Source organism: Oryx dammah, unplaced genomic scaffold, assembly GCF_014754425.2.
Source record: "Oryx dammah isolate SB20612 unplaced genomic scaffold, SCBI_Odam_1.1 HiC_scaffold_27, whole genome shotgun sequence".
Taxonomy (NCBI): Eukaryota; Metazoa; Chordata; class Mammalia; order Artiodactyla; family Bovidae; genus Oryx; species Oryx dammah.
Genome location: NW_024070211.1, coordinates 110,501,548 through 110,523,479, shown reverse-complemented (window position 1 = coordinate 110,523,479; position 21,932 = coordinate 110,501,548). Strand labels below are relative to the sequence as shown.

General features: G+C 35.9%; 1 protein-coding gene across 2 annotated transcripts in view; it reads left to right on the top strand.

The window, feature by feature from the left end:
• TLK1 (tousled like kinase 1) overlaps positions 1-21,932 on the top strand; it is a 176,062-nt gene that overhangs the window by 88,567 nt on the left and 65,563 nt on the right. For both annotated transcript variants that reach the window (XM_040229325.1, XM_040229326.1), the window contains exon 3: positions 3,272-3,343. In XM_040229325.1, the coding sequence (XP_040085259.1) occupies positions 3,272-3,343 (72 nt within the window). The remainder of the gene's footprint in view (positions 1-3,271; positions 3,344-21,932) is intronic.

Sequence of the window (21,932 nt, the reverse complement as noted above, 5' to 3'; positions counted from 1 at the left end):
GGCTGCTTTAAGATCTTTGTCTGCTAATTTTAATATCTGGGTTACCTTGTGGTTGGTCTCTATTGATTGTCTTTTCTCTTGAGTATGAGTCTCATTTTCTTGTTTCTTCATATGCTAAGAAATTTCGTAATATATCCTGCATACTGTAATGATACAATGTAGTAACTCTGGGATTTAGTGTGTTTTTATGGAGAGTGTTAGTATTTTGGTTATTATTTGTATTTGCAAGCAGTTAATTTGGCTGAACTGAAATCTAAACTGTGTCTCCCTGAAGAGGATGGCAGATCTTACTGGATGCTTAGAATCTATTCCACTCTTGCATAGGTCAGTGACCAGCCAGAGACATGGGTACAGTTCTTTGTGGTTCTCTCTCTCTTTGTGGTTCTTTATTTTCCAGTATGTATCTTCTCACTTTGCAGCTACTGTGGCAGCTTCAAACTCAAGCCACTAAGACTGTATCTTTTGATTCAAATTTCAGCTGCTCTGTGCAGCTCAATCTAGGGGCCTTCTCTCAGGCAAAAGCTGTAGAAATAGGAAACCCATTCAGTTCGGTTTTTTCCTTCCAAATATTGTCTTCTAACCAGATTCTGCCTGTTTTCAATTGCTCAAGTGCCTTTAGGTAGTTGTTTTATATGCTTTTTTTCTGGAATTTATTATCTGTGTGAATGTTGTTCTGATAAGAGATATTGGGTTATTACTCATATCAAGGTCTGTGGGGTGTGTATTTTTTTTGAAAGGTAAAAATCTCATGTTTTTAGAATAATTAATTTCTGTATTTATTTACTCCTTTCTGTATCTCACACAGCAGTCTCAACAATGTCTGTACTATCACAGTGACCACAGAGATGATTGAAAATAGTGTAAAAATTTTTTGCTTGTGCTTTCCATGAATTTCCATGCCATAGTTCTTTAAAATTTTTGTATACATATAGCCATTAAGTTTTATACTCTATTCCATGTACTTATCTAATCTGTGACAGTAAGAATGTTACTGCTTGCCATCATGGGAGCAGTGTTTCCCAATTTTTGACATTTTGATAAGTTTATCTGTGTCTTCCATGTGATGAGAAATCAGTTTTATGAAACATAAGATACTTTATTCATAGCTTTTTCCTTGAATATCTGGAATATGTTGCTCTGTTTTCTTCCGACAAAAGTAAAGTATTGCCTTTGGAAAATCAGATGTTGGCCTTCTGGGCTGAATTCTTAAGTGTACGTGGTGCTCCTTCAGTCAATAGTTTCAGATTTTGGTTTTTGTTTTCAAAAATTTTTTTTCAAATTATAGTCTTCACTAATTTGTTCTCTTGTGGTGATGTTCTTTAAAGACTTCTGTTACTGGAATGTTGGATCCTTATTACTTTATTAAGTGATTGCTTTCTCTCACCCTTTTAATCTCTTCAGTTTGTTTGATTCCAAAACTGTTCCTCCTTTTTACCTTCTTGTTCTCTTAAAGCATTATCTGTTATATGTATTTTCTCTTGGGTTCATTCATGTTTAATCTTCATTTTTGAAAAAAATGTTTCAATTTCTGATACTTTCCTGAATTCCATTACCATCTTAGTTTTCTGACATCTGATTTGTGTTACTCTTTCATGTCTTGAGTCATGTTTCTAGCTCATTTTGAAATGGTTGATTAAAAATTCATCTATTTAGTGTGCGTATTTTCCTGATATGCTTTTACTATCAGGATGTAATTCTGTGTCTTTTGCTTTTTTCCCCCTTATAATTTCATGTGATTGATTTACATCATTTTCTGTTTCTTCGGTTTAGGGTGGCATTTCTTACAGAGCTCCCTCTGCTGTTGTTTTTGGGAACTCTTCAGAAGTGTGGCATTTGCTTTCTGAAATTTCTAAAACTTTGCTCTCTTCCCCACTATTCTCATTTCTTTATATTCATTATACTTAATGCGCTCAATTTCGATTTTATGCTCAGTAGTTTATGCTCATTGCGACGCTGTCAGTGACAGACCAGCTTAAAGAGCCCATAGAGGCTAACTGCCACAACTTTAGACTGCAGGTAGATGCAGGAGCCCTTCCAGTTAAAGCTGTCTGGGGAGTCTCTCTCCTCAGATGTGTCAGACACTCTGCTCCCTTCTGCTGCTTCTCATACAATGCAGGTTCTGTTGGTGATTTGCTCCCACATACTATTTTAGGGAGATTTATGGAGATTCCTTGTCACCCGGTTTTGTTGTAAATGTAGGTTTAGGGGTTTAGGGATGCTCAGAAACATTGCCACTGGTTCCATTGTCCCTGAATCTTTCTAATTTATCACTCTTTAATTTCTGTATATGGTGTTGCCTGTTTCTAATTTGATAATTTTGTCTTAATTAGATTATAAATTTCTCTAAATAGTGCTTGAATCTTAGTTCAAGTACTGTTTTGTGTTAAAAATAGCCTTTACAGCATAGCCCTGGACATATATGCAGTATGTCCCATCAATCATCAATTGGAAATTTGTCAGTCTAGTGTAATTATAGGCTAATTTGCAACCTCGTAATGGTAGGATTAATAGTTACTCTTACAGATTGAAGGGAAACATAGAGCTATCAGCTGGCCCACTTGTCCATGAAGTTCATTCATATGTCCTCTTTGGCATATATGCTCCAGTCTGCTCTAAACATTCCTGCAAGACATTGATCTAATGTACTAATATTTCCAAAAAGTCCACAAAATAATAAGCATCATAGAAACATATAGTAACATAGAAAATGTTATCTGACAGAGATAGTTCATTACTGTCACAGTCCAAAATATTGTAAAAGAAATTTAGAAACTCTTCAGTGAAGCAGTTAACATGGTCAAGTTAATATAAGATTCTTTTGAAAGACTAATCCCAAACAAAGAGAAACTGAAGACTGACCAGTTTGTTTATATGAAGAGGCAAAGGGGTGAGGATGAGATATGATAGAATGTGATAAGGTTGTGATGGGGATTAAGGAACACAAATAATACTTTTAGTTAAAGGAAGCATTAGATTAGTTTTTATTGGGAAGTAATTTTAAGGCTCTTTTTATGCTAATAACATCTCACTTCTTTTGCTCCTGAATCTGATAATGTAAAAAATCAGCTAAGAAGTCAGTTCCTGAAACACAACAGAACTTTTATGTTGTTACGACATTGGGTTTTTTTTTTTTTTTAATTTTTCTTATTTTTACTTCATTTGTCTTCTTTATTTAAAGGAATTATATTTTTAATTATAAAGATAATTTACTTTGTAATATGTTCCATTTAAAATTACTCCTAATTTTTACCTTTAAAAAAATCTTTCACAGGCCTCAACAAATAATGAAAGCTCTAATCACAGTTTTGGAAGCTTGGGATCTTTGAGTGACAAAGAATCAGAGGTGAGTAACTTCATTTTAAATATGTTGCTATTGAAGGAAAAGTTGGAATCACCTTTTTTAAAATTAATTTTTTTCCTTCTTTAATACTTGTGCTAAATGTTAATCTTTGTTTTTGTAGGAACGTTTTATTCTGTTTTAGAAGCATAGCATTAGACTGAAGGCTATTTGACATTGGAAAGAAAATATAATTTCTTTGGTTATGAAGATGAACTTTTATATTAATGGAATAGATGTTCTTAAGTTGCTAGCCATTCATGATTCTAAGAGATGAACGTGATTTTTGTAATACGTTGTTTTTCACCGTTTTCTACTATTTCTTGTTATACTTCCCTCTTAGTTTGGTCCTGAGTAAAGGTTTGTTTACTTTTTGAGATACAGATACACGTTTTTTGTGTTTTTTTTTTTTGAAATTTCTTGTGGGATTTCATGCTATTGGGTTTCACTCTACATGCTTAAAAATATCTGAAAAATTCCTTCCTTTCCCACCCACTTACTCTTCCCACTGAGAAAATACATGGAATTTTATAAGTAGGTATTTGGATCCATGGTATAATTCACGTTGAGCATGATGTTCTTGATGGCATTTAAAAAAATATTTAGACAGGAGGTTCTTTGGGTATTAGCATTCATTTGTTGATGCTACAGCTTTACTTTTTGCAAATAAAAGTCTGTAATACTTCCTCTTCTCAGATTATAGAGTTCTGTCACTTACTTTTCAACATTTGTGTGTGTGTGTATGTATATTTCCCCTGTCAGTGTTAACTTATTTCTGTTTGATCCATTTTAGTCTTTTTTCTGCTTGGTTTAGTATAGATTTATCACCATGATAATAATACCAATAGGTCATTAGCACACTTTAGTTTGGTGTTCAGTGGAAGGAGAATATTAACAGCGGCATCTTTTTAAGCCCTGTTTTATTGAAAGCATCTAGGAGTCTCTAGGTAGACAGTTTTGTGGAGTTCTGTGCAGGCACCCTGACACTCCAGAGGAGTGTGGCATAGGGCTCTCACTCATCAGGCTTTCCCTTCCACAGAGACAACTGGCAGGCAGCTGAAAGGACTGTGCAAGTGACGGGACTTTATCTGCAGTAGGTTCCCTTGAGGTAAGCGTTAGTAGCCCCTGTAGCACCAGATTATCACAGTTTAGTTTTTTTTTTTTTCCAAATTAATACACACTGAGTCCTAAAAAATTGTAGGTTTAGATCTTGTCAAAGTACATTTTTTCAAAAACCGTATCAAGAATGTTTTCTTGGATTTTGGAACATTTCTTGATATTTCCACAGGTTTGGGTCTATGTAGTAATTTCACATGCCTCCTTCATAAGGTTTTATGTTATGAAGGATAATAAAATAATTTTAGATATTTCTCTTTTATGTTCACTAAGCCTGGTGTTTTTGATAGATTTTTCTTTTTTTTTTAAATAGAAAAACAGGAAAAGTTAGATCACCTGTAATGGTTATATATTTCTGTCTTTTTAGGTACCCATATTCCCAATATAAGTTGTAGATGCAATATTTGAATTCTTCCAAAAGAATCAGTTTGAAAGAAAATAACCACCTCTTGTCAAAGAATTCTGAGGCTCACTTTTGGCTATATTTTTATGTTAAAAAAAGTTTTTTAAGACCTTAATGGTATTTGCACTGAAATATAATTTGGTTAACCATTGGATGTACTTGGCTTTCTTTTGACATTTGGGGGTCACAGTAGAAAATTTTTAAAATCTTTTTGGTTTTGCTGTTTTGTGTTCAGCATCTGGAATTTTTACAAAATAATGGTTAAGTGGCATAATATTTTGGAAATGACTACAGATTATATGTTTTCCTTAAAATTTGAAGAAGGAAATTTGGGGGCAGGGGTTTGTCTTTTAAGAAGTGATTTGTCTGGAAGATTTTGTTTCACTACGAGATGGCTCAATTAATGATTTCCCTTGGGGTGATACTTCATATACATCACAGTACAGATTCTTATATAGGTCATGAAGTAAAGTTGTTGAGAGCAGAGAGCTACAGGATAGAAGTACTTCTTTTTTCCCCACTACACGTAATAGTAAAGTTTATGTAGTAGTCCGTTGTCTGCTGATGTCATTTTATTCTTTTGGTAATCCATTCTCTGAACCATAACATATTTTATTTTTTAAGATAATAGTTTTTGTTTTTATAGACAACAGTAGAAGGTTTATTATGTTTTTTTAATAGCATTCTCTACCACCCACCCCTACCTCACCCTGATTTCCATTCTCTTAGCCTTTCTTCCTGCTATTTATTTCCACATTATAATATAAATATTATGCATATCTTGCATTTTTGGTTCATTGATTGGACATTTTACTTTCTTTTAGTATTTGTGAAGATTTTAGCCTACTAATAATATCCCCCTGGTTTCTAACCTCTTCCCAGTACTGTTTTTCATTCACTAAGAACCTCTTGTTTTCATATATCCTTTTACTATTAAAAGTGAAAAACATCTGATATTCACTGTTAGGTTGATTACTTCAGCTGAAATTTTCATTGTAGTTTATATATGAATCACTTCATACATGAGCTTGCCTTTTATTTTTAAATGTAAAATTGTAAAACAAAAAGGGTTTTCTTTTGATGAAATTGTCCAGTCTTGGACGAAAGAAATTGCATCAGTCTTGTTTTGCTTTATTTTACATCACTCTGGGGCTGTTCAACAGTCTCCAAAAATGTATTTTCAGTAAGCATTTATTACATATCTGTTTTCTTCTAACCTCTATGTCCAAGCACAGAGAATATAAAAATGAGTAGGACACAGTTCTTGCTTTCACATGAGATCAGTGTCTAGTAGGACAAACAGTTACATAAACAGTGTGGGCTGTGCTACAACAGATGTAAGCGCAAGGTACTATGGGAGGAAAGAGCAAGAAACCTCTAATTCCATCTGCCTGCAGGGGAGAGGTAGGAAAAGAGGAAAGAAAGGTCTTCCCTCAAAGAAGAGACGATAGTTGAGTCCTTAGGAAAGCCTGTGGGCTCGTCTCAGAGGACAAGGTCAAAGAATGAGAAGAAAGCAGGCAGAGGTATAAGGGTGTGCTTTTGCGTGGAAGTATGGCACATGGCAGGCTGCAGTCCATAGGATTGCAGAGTCGGACACGACTGGGCGATTGAACAACAGCAGCATGGTTTTGTTCAAGATGTTGGGCCGTGATTATCAATCCTAACTATCCTTTAGCTCATCTGAGGAGTTTGGGGGAAAAAACAAAAACAAGCTAACTTGGTGATTGACCTGGTTTTCATATATAGAGAAGAATGCAAAAATGCTGAAAGATAGGCACAGTCAGAGTTTGAATGCCCTTGTATTACATAGTAAGGAATTTGGACTTCTTTCTAGAAGATGACAAGAAGGGAAACAAGACAAGTAGTGATGAAGAAGGCTCCTTAAGGAGGCAGTGAATAGGATAGAATGAGAGGGTGATGAAACCCAAGTTGGGAAGATCGTTTAGTTAAGGAATGCTGTTGCCTTTACAAAACTCCAAGTTTAACCAGAGAGAAAACTTCAAGTGGGAGTTCTAATTACAGTGTTCTCAAATTTATCTTTTGGACTCTGCCTTCTTCGGATTCTCTCAGCTATTGATATTATAACCACCCAGGCCCATGCTGCTCAAACTTTAATGTGCAAGTGAATTACCAAGGGTTCTTACAGGTTTGCAGTGGGTGTTTGCATTTCTAACAAGCTCTCAGATTCCACTAGATTTTAAAAGTAGGGTTTGATGACTGAATGAGGGTAAAGAAGGAAAGGGAAGAACCTTGGATTATTTATAGGTAGTTAGCCTCAGATGAATGATAATGTCTTTGAGTGAGATAGACAACACAGAAGGAAGATGAATGGGTTAGCATAGAAGGTAATAAATTAGATTCTAGACAGTGCTGAGTTTGAATACCTGTGAAATGGCCAAAGCAGAGGAAGCTATCTGGAGCTCCAGAAGGAGGTCAGATTGAAGATGAAGACTTGGTGGGTTTTGGCATACAATAGTGCAAAGACATTTGCCTTTTTTATAGTATCGCTAAAACATATTTGGCTTTAAAATTTTCATTTCATCATGAGTTTACAGTGAAAATTTCCAAAGGCTGTAAGATTTGTGATGACATCATTACTCTGATGGTTTATTGATTGTGTACTTGTGTGTTCTGGTGTTTTTAGTTTTAACTACTAAAATGTTAAAACAATAGTTATATCCCACATAAACAAAGACTCTTTGGGGTCCTCAGCAATTTTTAAAGTTTGTAGACAGGTTTTGAGACCCAGAAGTTTAAAAACTGCTTTTATAGATGAACTCATCCTGATAGTGTATATAATGCTAGGAAATGTGAGCGGGCAAGATGGGTGTGCTGGAGAAAGAGTGAAAGTGAAGTTGCTCAGTCCTGTCCTACTCTTTGCGACCTGGTGGACTGCAGCCCACCAGGCTCCTCCATCCATGGGATTCTCCAGGCAAGAATACTGGAGTGGTTTGCCATTTCCTTCTCCAGGGGATCTTCCCAACCCAGGGATCGAACCCAGGCCTCCTGCACTGCAGGCAGACGTTTTAACCTCTGAGCCACCAGGGAAGCCGCTGGAGAAAGAGTAGGAGGAGGTAAAGGGGTGGATATAAGAGGAGTGAGAGGAGAAGGAGAATAACAAGGAGGATTAAATGTTATGAAAGTCCACTAAGATAACAACTAAAAAGTGACTTAAGAATTTGTCACTTAGGCTTAGTTTTAGTAGCCTAATGAGAGCAAGATGCCAGATAATAGTTGATTAAGGAACAATTGGACAGTGAGCAAATGTTGACTGCTCTTGGAAGAACCTTGACTGTGAGAAAAGGAGGTGGTATCCAGAGTCTTAACAGACTTATTATGTGCTAGGGAGAGGGTCATAGCAGACCTTTGATGGGACAGGGACAAGCAAAGTGCTGAAGAGAGAGGAGGAACTAAAGTAAACTTTTCCCAGCGGTGGTATGAAGTTCCAGACTCAGTGGACAGGGTTAGTTGTGGACAGGACTGACTAGGAACAATCTTTCCTCTGATCAGTGAACTTCCATACCTAATTACCTTTATCTTTCTTCAGAGTGAAAATAGAGATTATCAACTGAAGGAGAGAATCTTGAGTGGATTGTGGGTGTGAGGAGAATGATAAAAAAAATTTATGGGAGAGACAAGGAAGGAGCTTACAGGGGAGGGGGGTCACTCACCTTATTTAAATGTCTTAGGATACCTGAAGGAATTAGAGACACAGTCTGTGTGCTTACCGCCTGGCAGATTATTATTATTTCTGGAAGAAGGTACAGATTATTTTATGAGGATTAGATAAGGAGCCCATGTTTCCTTTTGTCAGTGTTTTCCACCCATTTGCCATTTTCCTCTCAGGATCCTTTTGTCTCCTTTTATACAACTTCTGTATAACCTGAATCATAGTTGAACAGTTTAAAATACATACTATCCTTTTCTAGAACTAATCTTTTTTCTCCCCTTCCTTTTGGGTAATTATCAGTTCTTTTACCATGTATCCACTGGCATTGAATTACTGTTTATTTTTTGATACAAGTGTATTTGGGGGGATATTTGGTTTATTTAAGATTAAGGATTTTTAAGTTACAGATACACAGAAGCTGGAACAGTTGTTGCATCTAAACATTTAAACTTTGGTGCACTTTCAGAACTGTAATGATTGTAATGAAAGAGGAATATAGTATAGATACATTGCCTTGATTGTCTTCAGAGAAGTATCAACAACCTCAGATATGTAGATGATACCACTCTTGTGACAGAAAGCAAAGAGGAACTAATGTTGATTAATGAAAGCCATTTTATGAAAGAAGATCTAATTAACTTTCTCATTTGAATTTAATTTATAGAAATAGTCTTGGTATTTAAATCCAATTTTTTCCCCTCCTTATTTGAATTTGAAGTTATGGTGTTGAAGACACTTGGAAGCATTAATGCTTAGTTTTATTCTTTTCTAAAAATAATTTTTAAAGGGCCACATTGTGTGTGTTCTTACTTTCATATTCTGGAGGAAGTAGAAATCAAGAACACTAGGTAATCAGAACTAAGACAACCTTAGACTCGGCTTTAGGGGTGCATTATTTTCATCTTTAGAACAAGTCATATTATTTATATAGTTCTTAATTGTTTTATTTAAAAATCTCCTTTTTGGTATTAAAATTATGCATAGACATATATGAATTGATTAAATGTTATGATTGAGAATTGATTCTCTGGTATTCAGGAATTGCCTGGATTAGGAGAGCATTTTCTGTTTTTACCTTTGTTCTTATGTACATCCCCATCTCTACTTTTTTATCTTTACTTTATCTCTACTTTTTTCCTTTTGTCCTCTACATATTCTTTAACTGAAATGTTTCCTCCATGAACACTTAGTGACCTTAGATTGATTGGAAGTTATGATTTTATTTGAAAGTAGAGGTAATACTGGCCTTGAATTTCAGGTTTTAGATTGATATTTAAAATTCATTTAAGTTTGACTTCTCTCTCTTCCTATATACATACATACCCCCCCCACCCCCCACCCCACACACATTATAACCTGGACAGACCTTTTCTTTAAAATTCATTTAAGTTTTACTTCTCTCTCTCCCTATACACACACACACATGTTATAACCTGGACAGACCTTTTCTTTAATGTCCTACTTTGAGTACCCATTAAGAAAGAAAATTTGAAAAATTAATTTCGTGGTGTATAGTTAAATGTCAGTGAAAGTTAGATTTTTATACCTGTTTCTCCCTAAATGAATTACTTTGTTTTTTACTTTATTCTGTTTAAATCTGTTCAGTTTCTAGATTGTTAGATATCTAGTTTTACTGTCCTCATCAATTTTAAGAAATATTCTTTGTGTCCTGTAACCTACATTATTTTCTGAAATGTTTTAGACTGATAATGACTTTTGTGATGTTCTGTTTGATTTAGTTCCTCTGTCTTCTTTACTTATCTTCCGCTGGCAGTATTTTTTCACAGACTTCTTACTATAGTACTTGATGAGATTAGTAAGATTTTGTATCACCAATAAAGACATTTTCTCAGTAGGGGAATAAATGTGTTTTTTTTTTTCTCTCTCTATTAAGACTAATAGTCAAACTTAGAAATTATAGTTTCTGTGAAATGCTTGGAATTACTTGGAATTTCCTTTTATTTAAAAAGAAAAAAACTGTATTCAAATAGTCTACCACTAAACACTAAAGAACATGCTTTTTTCTTCTTTGACCTCGTCCCATGGCATGTGGGATCTTAGTTCCCTGACCATGGATTGAACCCACGCACCCTCCAGTGAAGGGTGGTGGAAGTCCCTAAAAGACATTTTCTTACAGGAAGGATACTCAGTTAGGGTTATGGAGCATGCAGTGCGAAGATCCATTATGTGACAGAGTTCACAGCAAAGGAGGTGGTCTGTCCTGGTTGCCTCTATGTCCTTAGTGTCTTGGAAGGAAGAACACTGGAAGTCACATGTTGGCCCAGTATTGCCTGGCTCTGTGTTCCTGTTTCCATAAAAGTGGAGGACTGTGTGTGTCAGAATCACCTTTCCAAAATAAGCACACTTAGGCTCTCTTCTTAGAAACTCTGATATACTCTGTCTAGATTATTTTTGATTTCTTATAAATCAATAAATCTTGATTCTGTAGGCCATTTATTTAGAAAGCAAACAAACAGCTGTTAAATGTCCCTCCACCCCTTTTTTTCAGTGTTTCCTTTTTTTAAAAGAAGTACATTTAGTGTGGGTGGGTGATTTTTAGAGCAAGAAAATTCTAAGCTGACAAATGAAAACAATATTTGAAGAGAAAAATGCCAGGTCACTTTAACAATGAAAACATACTTTAAAGTGGACTCTGGTATAGCACTTAAGCATCATAGAGGCATAGTAAATATTTGTTGGATAAATTTGGTAACAGCCTTTAGTTGTCACATAATACACAAGCCGTTTTTGTGTCAACATAGAATTCTAATGTAGTCATCAAACCAAGGTTTCTAAACATTATTGACTTTTGGGGCCAGATAATTCTTGGGGTGGGGAGAGAGTTGACATGTGTAACATAGGATACTTAGCAGCATCTCTACATGGTACGTTAGATATCTGTAGCCCATCCCCTGGCCCCCACCCCAAGTTGTGGCAACCGAAAATGTCTCTGGATATTACCAGATAGCCTTTGGGGTAGAGGCAAATGTCCTCTGGTCGGGAACCACCCCATTAATGAAGGAGGGAAAATAAAGTTTTAGCATGTTACATGTGGAGCTAGATGACATTTCTGTTAAGTTTCACATCTCTTCTGTGAAAACAGAAGCCCAGAGAGGTTAATTTGCTACATATAGTAAGTTAATAGTCAGAATTCTCCAGTGTCTTATTTGAAAGTGATGCTTACTGTTCTGTGCTCTCTTTGTATAACTAAGGTAGTATATTGCTCATAAGTTAATGACCCTAGTTAATCTTTTGAAAAAGAGTGGTATTCTTTTTTGGAAATATTTAGTTTTAAGATAATTTATAATATTCATCAAATTTGCCAATCCAGGATATGCCTGGACTGACAGCACTTCACAAATGTTTTTTTTTTTTTTCCTGACAAATACATTTTCACACTTAAGTGCATTCAGCACAAGTTGACAATACTGAGAAATTTGGGTTTAGTATCTTATACAAGCATACCTCAAAAGATACTGCAGGTTTAGTTCCGTATCACCACAATAAAGCAAATATCAAGATAAAGTGAGTCACATGAATTTTTTGGTTTCACAGTGTGTATAAAACTTATGTTTATACCATAATCTGTTAAGTGTGCAGTAGCATTATATCTGAAAAAGCAATGTACATGCTTTAATTTTTTTAAATACCACTTAAAAAATGCTCACCATCTTTTAAGCCTTCAGCAAGTCATAATCTTTTTGCTGGTGGAGTGTCTTGCTTCAGTACTGATGAGTGCTGACTAATCAATCAGGGTGATGGTTGCTGGAAGTTAGAGAGGCTCTGGCCATTTCTTGAACAACAATGATGTTTGCACGTTAATTGACTCTTCCTTTCACCATTGATTTCTCTGTAGCAGTACTGCTACTCAGTTCTGTCCAACTCTTTAGAACTCCATGAACTGTAGCCTACCAGACTCCTTTGTCCATGGGATTTTCCTCGCAAGAGTACTGGAGTGGGTTGCCATGCCCTACTCCAGGAGGTCTTTCCTACTCCAGGAGATCTTCCCAATTACCCACGTGTGCATCTCCTGCATTGGCAGGTGGATTCTTTACCACTGAGCATGAAATTTTATCATGAGATTGCAGCAATTCAGTCACATCTTCAGACTCCACTTCTACTTTTAGTTATCTTGCTGTGTCCATCACATCTGTGGTTACTTACTCCACTGAAGCCTTAACCCCCTCAAAGTCATCCATGAGGGTTGAAACCAATCTCTTCCACGTTTCTGTTAATATTTTGACCTTTTCCCATGAATCCCAAATGTTCTTAATAGCTCTAGAATAGTGAATCCTTTCCAGAAAGTTTTCAGTTTACTTTGCCTAGATTTGTCGAAGGAATTACATTGAAGGACTTTTGTGGCAGCTATATTTTATGTGCTCAGGTGCTCAGTTGTGTCTGACTCTTTGTAACTCTACGGGCTGTAGCCTGCCAGGCTCTTCTGCCCATGGAATTTTCCAGGCAGGGATACTGGAGTGGAGCGCCATCTCCTTTTCCAGGGGATCTTCACAACCCATGGATTGAACCCACATCTTTTTTGTCTCCTGCATTGGCAGGCAGGTTATCACTGGCGCTATCTGGGAAGGCCACAGGTGGCTGTTATAGCCTTACAAAATGTATTTCTTAGATAATAAAACTTGTAAGTTGAAATTACTCCTTGACCTGTGGGCTATAGAATGGATGTTTTGTTGGCAAGAATGAAAACAACATTAACCTTGAACATCTCCATTAGAGCTCTTGGATGACCAGGTGCATTGTCAGTGAGCAGTAATATTTTGAAAGGAATCTCTTTGTTTTCTGAGCACTGGGACTCAACAGTGGGCTTAAAATGTTTAGCAAACCATGTTGTAAACAGATGTGTGATCGTCCAGGTTTTGTTGTCCGTTTATAGAGCACAGTCAGAGTAGTAGTGTTAGATGTTCAGTCGATAAGTCATATTCGACTCTGTGACCCCATGGATTGAAACACGCCAGGCTTCCCTGTCCTTCACAAGTTTGCTCAAACGCATGTCCATTGAGTTGGTGATGCCATCCAACCATCTCATCCTCTGTCAGCCTCTTCTCCTGCCCTCAGTTTTTTCCAGCATCAGGATCTTTTCCATTAAGTCGATTTTTCACATCAGGTGGCCAGAGAATTGGAGCTTTAGCTTCAATATCATCCTTCCAGTGAATATTCAGACAGAATACAGGCAGAGTAGATTTAGTAATAATTCTTAAGGGTCCTAGGATTTTCGGAATGGTAAATGAACATTGGCTTCAACTTCAAGTCACCAATTGGAAAAGCCCCTAACAAGTGAGTCAGCCTGTCTTTTGAAGCTTTGAAGCCAGGCACTGACTTCTCTCAAGCTATGAAACTCCTAGGTGGCATCTTCTTCCAATAGAAGATTGTTTTGTCTACACTGACCTGTTGTTTACTGTTGCCACTTTCAGTAATTATCTCAGCTGGTTTGTTGGATAACTGATTGCAGCTTCTACATCAGTACTTGCTGTTTCACCTTGTACTTTCATTGTTAAGGAAACAGCTTCTTTCCATAAACCTCATAGACCAACCTCTACCTCTTCATACTTCTACACTTCCTCACCTCTCTCAGCCTTCATAGAGTTGCTCTGGATTAGTGTTTGGCTTAAGGGGATGTTGTGATTGGTTTTATCTTCTGTCCAGACCACTCAAACGTTCTCCATATCCCCAGTAAGGGGATATTTGCTTTCTTATAATTTGTGTGTTTACTGTAGTAGTACTTGTAATTTCCTTCAAGAACTTTTTCTTTGCATTTACAACCTAACTGGCGCAGGAGGCCTAGCTTTCAGCTTGTCTCTCAGTTTTCAGCATACCTTCCTCAGTAGGCTGTATCCTTTCTAGCTTTTGGTGAAGTCAGATATAGAACTCTTCCTTTCACTTGGACTCTCAGAGGCCATTGTAGGGTTACTAGTTGGCCTAATCTCAGTATTGTGGTGTCTTAGAGAATAGAGAAGTGCACGAGGGAGAGAATGGCTGGTGAGTGGAGCAATCAGAAGACACACACCATTTTATCAGTTAAGAGCACTGTCATATGGCCAGTTTGTTCCATCCCAACACAATCACAGTAGTAACATCAAAGATCATGGACCACAGATCACCATAACAAATAGAATAATGAAGTTTGAAATGTTGTAAAAATTACTAAAATGTGATCCACAGAGAGAAAGTAAGCAAATGCTGTTGGGAAAATGGCATCAAAAGACTTGCTGGATCAGGATTGCCAGAAACCTTCAATTTGTAAAAAATGTTATATCTGCAAAGTGTGCAGTAAAGCAGAGCTCAATAAAATGAGGTATGCTTGTACTATAATAGAGTTTTGAAAGTATTAGATGTGTTTTTATGTCAGGAGAACATAGTATTTTACTAATTTTCTTTAAGAATAATTGTCATTTTCTAAAATAACTGAGTAACCATAACAACCCCTTGGACTTCTCATATCCTAATGAAGTTTCTGCTGTATGTCATAATTTTGGTCTGTAATTTTTAATGGAAGATTATATAAAGAATAACAACTAATTTTAGAGATGCTCTAAAGTGGAATGTGCAGGAAATACATGCTGTATTACTATATATTAGATTGACTGTTGCTAATCCTGATGATGTATCAGCATCACTTTTGAAGCTTTTAAAACATATGGATTTCTTTGATGTCCTTTCAGAGATGTTTAAATTTGGGATGGGGACACCAGCGTGAGCTTTAAATAATAGCTTTGTGATTATGAAATATAGTCAAAATTGAGAATTGTGCTAATAGATAAATTATAGAACAATTTCTTTTAAAAAATAGACTAAAAGAAAAAAAATGATTTTTTTTTCCTGGTTATAGTGCAGTACTGCTAGATAGAAAATAATAACAATGAAATATCACTTTAAAAAAGTCAGGTAGTTAACTTTCTAAATTTAGTATTTATAATAGTATTTTGTATTATAATAATAGTATTTGTAACAGGCATTCTCAAAATGTCAACATTCTCAGACAACAGTATCTTGAAAATTTGTTTTTTTCCCCCATAGTATTTGCTCCCTGTGGCTGTTTTATCCTGATTGAATGATTTGAAAACTACTTGTCAGATCATATGAACAGAGGAGAAAGTCCAACTTGATTCTAATTTTATGGTTTATAGTATTTAGTAAATAAAGCCTTAAGTCAAAGGGAAAGCCAGAAGAGAAAATGCCAAGAGATAGTTATGCCATGTAAATGATAAGAAAGTGGCAAACAAAACTGTACTTTACCAGTATCAAAGATATAATATGTTCCTTTTAAGCAAATGTGAATATAAATTAAAATAGGTCCAGGTAATAGCGTAAGAAGTATTAGGTTGGTGCAAAAGTAATTGCTGTTTTGCATTGTTGATCTTTGCCTTTTGATATTGGAACGCATTCTTAAATAAATGTGGTTATGTTACACATTATTTTAATGCACATTTCTCATTTTGTTTTTTTTGCCAATGACTTACTACTTGCTGTTTATATTTTAGACTATGGAAATGATGTTAGACAAAAACCAAATTCGATCAGTTTCTTTTGAGTTCATAAAGCAGCAAAAACAACTCACATCAACACATTTGACCCAGGAACTGATAACGAGCATACAATGCAGTGGTACTTCAAGAAGTTTTGCCACAGAGATGAGAGCCTTGAAGATGCAGGAGCACAATGGTCTGCCATTGGAAGGTGACAAGGACCAATTGAGAGGATCATCAAAGCTGATCCTCTTAAAACTACAGAAAGTTTTGCTGAACAACTCAACGTTGACCATTCAGCATTTGAAGCAAATTGGAAAGGTGAAAAAACTTGATAGGTGGGTGCCTCATGAGCTGACTGCAAATCAAAAAAAAAATCATTTTGAAGTGTCATCTTCTCATTCTGTGCAGCAACAGTGAACTCAATTGGATTGTGATGTGCGACAAAAAGTGGATTTTATATGACAGTCAGCGGTGACCAGCTCAGTGGTTGAACCAAGAAGAAGCTGTAAAGCACTTCCAAAAGCCAAACTTGCACCCAAAAAAGGTCATGGTCACTGTTTGGTGATCTGCTGCTGAATTTTGGTGATCTAGAGTTTTCTGAATCCTGGCAAAACCATTACATCTGAGAAGTATGCTCAGCAAATCGATGAGATGCACCAAAAACTGATCCTATGCACCTGCCGCCAGCATAGGTCAACAGAAAGGGTCCTGTTCTTCTCCATGACAACGCCCGGCCACATGATGTACAACCAGCGTTTCAGAAGTTGAACGAATTGGTCTGTGAAGTTTTGCCTCATCTGCCATATTCACCTGACCTCTCGCCAACTGACTGCCACTTCTTCAAACACCTCTACAGGACACAGAGAATGGTTTCCAAAAATTCATCAAATCCTGAGGCCTGAATTTTTACACTATAGAAATAAACTTCTCTTTGGCAAAAATGTGTTGACTGTAATGGTTCCATTTTGATTAATAAAGACATGTTTGAGCCTAGTTACAATGATTTAAAATTCATGGTCCGAAACCACAGTTACTTTTGTACCAACCTAATATAGCTGTGAGGATGGTAGGTATAAAGTAGCTTTTAAAAATTGAAAATGAGATGAAATATTATATATTTTTAGGTATTGATGTGGTTATGGATGCTGTGTGTTTGTGGAGGGAGTCAAAATCCTTCAGGCTTTTAAAAATGTTGTGAGCTGGTGCACTTTAAGTTAACTTAAGGCAGCGTACATTTTAGTTGGGGGTTGCCTAATTTCTTTTTGGCTGTCTACCATCTTTGACATTACATATTATTAAATGATCAAGGCAATACAGCAGAATAGGCTACACTCAAAATTGCTGATATGTTGATTGGATTTCCTTTGAACAGCAAGGAAACAGCTTTTATTTGGTGATAAGATCCCAAAATGTTGTGTACATAAACTTTTCATATTTTTTATATTGAATTCTGCAATATAACATAGATCTTTTGGGTGTCAAAGAGTCAAGCAAAGATTTACAGATAATTGTTAGTATTAAAGTTTGACTCTTGGGCAGAGAAAGACTGAGAATTTTTCAGGTCATGCTAACTCAAAAATCATCCTGGAATTAGGGTATACATATTTTGTGATAGATTTTATCTAAATGTAAATCAGATAGAAAGCTGCAAGGAAGTTCTCACTACATAATTTCATTTTTCATATAGGGCATTCTAACCTAATCTTTACAGCAAAGGTTGGAAGAAATAGTTTCTTGTACTTTTGATATTCTTGACTGGAACACCTATTTTACGTTGATTATTGTTATAAGGCTCCAGATACCCCTTTTAGTTCAGTGCTGTTTTCGTATGTGCTATAAAATATCAAAGATTTCTTCTGTCTCAAAACTAATTGAAAGATTTTGCCTAGAAATGTGAATGAAACATCGTTATTACCAGCTGTGGGCAAAAAGGTGTAAGTGCCATTTGTCAAAAGTATAATGACCTTGAATTTGGTACCTCAGTAACTATATGAATCATTGAAGTAGCTAATGAGTTGTATTTTTAAAATCAGTCTTTAGTAAGTGAATCAGTCAGAAAAAATTCATTCTGACAAGTTTGAGGGTTGAATATTTTGTTATACAGATATTACTTAATATTAGAACAACTTTTCTTTCTACCTTATTTTCTCATTTAATGGAAAGAAATTAAAAATATTTGTGTCTGTTAACTCAATAATTTTATTACATGTGATGCTGTCTGACTTTTGTTTTTGTTCCCTTCAGTTGGATCTTATGATCTCTACCTAAGGTAGAGGTGAAGAATAAATTTTAATATCCACTCCTCTTTTATTGACATTGTAATATCTTTTCACAGACTTACAATTTTCTGTCATGCATTTATTCCAGTAATTTAAAATATCTCTCTACCCAGGGAGACCTGGGTTCGATCCCTGGGTTGGGAAGATCCCCTGGAGCAGGGAAAGGCTGCCCGCTCCAGTACTCTGGCCTGGAGAATTCCGTGGACTGTATAGTCCATGGGGTCACAAAGAGTCAGACACGTCTGAGCGACTTTGACTCTAGTCGGAGGCTTGTAGAGGTGGCGATCAGTTTTCAGCAATCCGTGTTGCTTTCTCTCCCTCACTCTGTGATAGCATTAAGGTTCTTATTTTCTTATATTTGGTCTTATTTGCATTGATGAAAGGCAGATTTATTTTAAGATAAATCAAGAGGCCACATGACTAGATATAAAAACCTTGTTTAATAATCACTGACTTAAATTTCAGATGAAATAGAAGATTAGATATATCACTATTGCCCCTTGAGTCCTTTAGATTTATCTGTTTTTGTTTTTTTTTTTAAATTTACTTCTAACTCCAGAAAATGCTGTATAATCTCACCCTAATATCTTGGAACATTTAACTGCCAGAGTAATCATTCAGGTTTTGGTATGATTACAAACTAGAAGTTTTAAAACTAAATGGATTTAAAGAATACCAGTTTCTGCTTTCATCATATTCTCCTAACCACTGTTCCACTGTATACCGGACTTCTTTGACTTTTTATAATTGCTGTAGTCTTTCCATCTTTACTTTAAAGCCAAGTCATAGTATTTTGCCTTCCATAATGATCCTTCCCGTTGTGCTCAATTATAGTGCAGTAACTGAGAAAAAATAGAGGAAAGAATGACAGTATTCGAGCAGTAACAAGTTTGAAAGTGTTCTATATAAAATGCTCAATGTGTACAAGTTTTATACCTTATAAAATTAGCAGTGGTGACCTGATTGATGTCCCTTAGATTTTCTAGGAAAGTAATGTTTGGTCAGGATCAGGGGGGTTTAAACATTTTGAAGTCACCGATCTCTTTCTTTGAAGTAAATCTGGTATACAGTATTGATCTTAAGATACACTGTGTTCCAAGGGATAGGGTATGGCATAGGTTGTGGCTAGACACTGGAGACGCACTCCAGTATTCTTGCCTGGAGAATCCCAGGAACAGAGGAGCCTGGTGGGCTACAGTCCACAGGGTTGCAAAGAGTTGGACACGACTGAAGTGACTGAGCGCACACGCCTCAGCTCAGCCACCTGCTCCTTCTTTTCCTTCAGTAACTTTGGAGACACAGCCTCCTTTCCCCTGAGGTGTCCCTGGAGTACAATGTGGAAGTCGCTGATAGTATTCTGAACTTTTTTCCCGTGATTAGCCATTTTAGAGGTTTAAAAATACTTGCTGAGTTTCTGCCTATCCTAAATCCTCAAGCTTCGAAATCTCAAAATAAGTCTATACACAAAGGATGACCTAGGAGAATTGGCAGCATTAGGCTTCATTGAGAGTTTCTGTTTTGTTTAATATAGGTGTTGCTCAGATTATTTAAATTCGAAACCAGAAAACTGTTTAAAGTACATTTATCTTAGAGTTAGTGATGTAATCTTTAGGGCCTAGACTGAATCCCTAAGTGGCATATAGTTGACTGGGGACCTTAAAGAAGAAACATTGTTTATTTTGCAAACCCTACAAGTAATTTGTAAACTATTAGTTCAAAAGCTGGTGATCATTTAATGAATGACACACTTGATTGAAGTCTTGAAATATATAAGTGCACAGATATTTGGAATAATAGGATAGCCATTCAGATAAGTATAGCTTACTGATACAGACTATACACTGTTCTAGATGTTATTTTACTTATGCTTCTGGTATGTTTCTCATTTAGTTCCCACAGTCCTTTTATGCCCCTGTTATCACATTTAAAATTGATGAGAAAGTTGAGTCTTGGTTAAGGAACATGCTGAAAATTATGGTAAATAGTAGACCCAGAGTTAGATTCTTAGTCTGTGTGTTTTCAGAGCTCCATGGTACTTTTCTTCTGAGAAAATTATGGTGCACTGGGCTGACAGAGGTGAGAATGAAGTCAAAGGTCAGCACTAGGTGGTCATACTAGGATGTGGGTGCAGAAAGTTCATGGGAAGGCAAAATGGTGTATTTATAATGCCTATGTTTACTTTACCAGCAAAGTTAGGCATATCTAGGTTTCTTTCTCATCTTTTGCTTTGCTCTACTTTTCAGTTACTAGCTGTTTCCAGCTTCTTACCCACATTAGTCTTAGATTACAGTCTTAAAACTAATTTTAGTCCTGTCATCCTTTTTTTCCTTCATTCTCCTTCCTCAGATTCTTCTTTGGTTTAAAGGAGGGAAGCCTCTTGCCTTTTTTTCTTTACTGTAATCATTATGCATTTGAGGGTTTGTTTGTTCTGATAAACAGAATGACATTTCTCCTAAAACTGTCCCACTTCCCTATTCCAGAAAAAAATTTAATTCAGGGAAATTTTGTCTTGGAGAAAAAGTTTTTACTCAGTTACCCTGTATGTCTTTTAAAAAAAAAGGAAAAAAAGGACCTTAAATGTCTTGAAGTCCATATCCAGTAAAGTATTTAATGAATGTTATCCCAAATAAGTTTAAGAATACCCACGGATACTGTATCTTTCCATTCCATCCTCACTTGGAGGTAGCCAGTGAATGCTAGCATTTTAAAGGTTCTAGAAGCATTTTCAGAAACTGTTCTGAAAAACCATATTTCCTTGACCTTATATTTTTATGTAGATTAAATTGGGAAGGATATGAATAAATTATTATTTAGGGTGCCTCCTCTGTTTTAAAATCCATTATAGGATTCCTTATAAAACTGTTAACTTAGAATTTTTAATCTGGTGATATTTTTATTCCAATAGAAATAGAAGATTAGTTACCATTTAAGTCTGAGTTTGGTGATTATGACTATGAAACTAAAGTAATGAACTGTTTATCCTAAATTGCATGTATGTCAGTCTGTCTCCTGAGTAGATTGTTAGAGTGGCTCTCTTTAATCTCTTAATTTGTGATGTGAAAACATATGGGCAGTTTATTGGACATAATAAGTTTATTTATGAACTTAATGACAATTTGAAGTATTTTTGTATACTTGATTCATTCAGTTACTTCTTGATGTAGGACATATAATCATGACACATAGAAGGAGGGGAAAAGCATATTTAGGGCTTGGAAATACACAGAATTGAATCTGACTTGAATCCTGGTTACCTTGAGTAAGTTATTTAATATTCATATATTTATAAGGTAATATTAAATTAACTATGCTAGGCATGAAGGTGGGAGGAGGTGGTGGGGAGAAGGTGTAACTTCTCTCTTTAAAGAGTTCAGAGATCAGTAGCATTCACTTAAACCTCTCTGAATTTTTTATGTTGTTGGCAAAATGGCAGTGAGAGAACTTAAAATTCCCCAGATAATAATACCTTGAGGAACCAAAGAGGTTCAGTATGAGTTAGGTTGATATTGAGCATCTATATAAACCTCAAGTATTATACCTCTAGGTATTCTCTATCACTGTATTTTGTCATTCGTACTATTTAATCACAGAACTACCTACAAGAGACAGCAAAATGTGGGTTAGGTCCCTTCCTTGGTGGAGG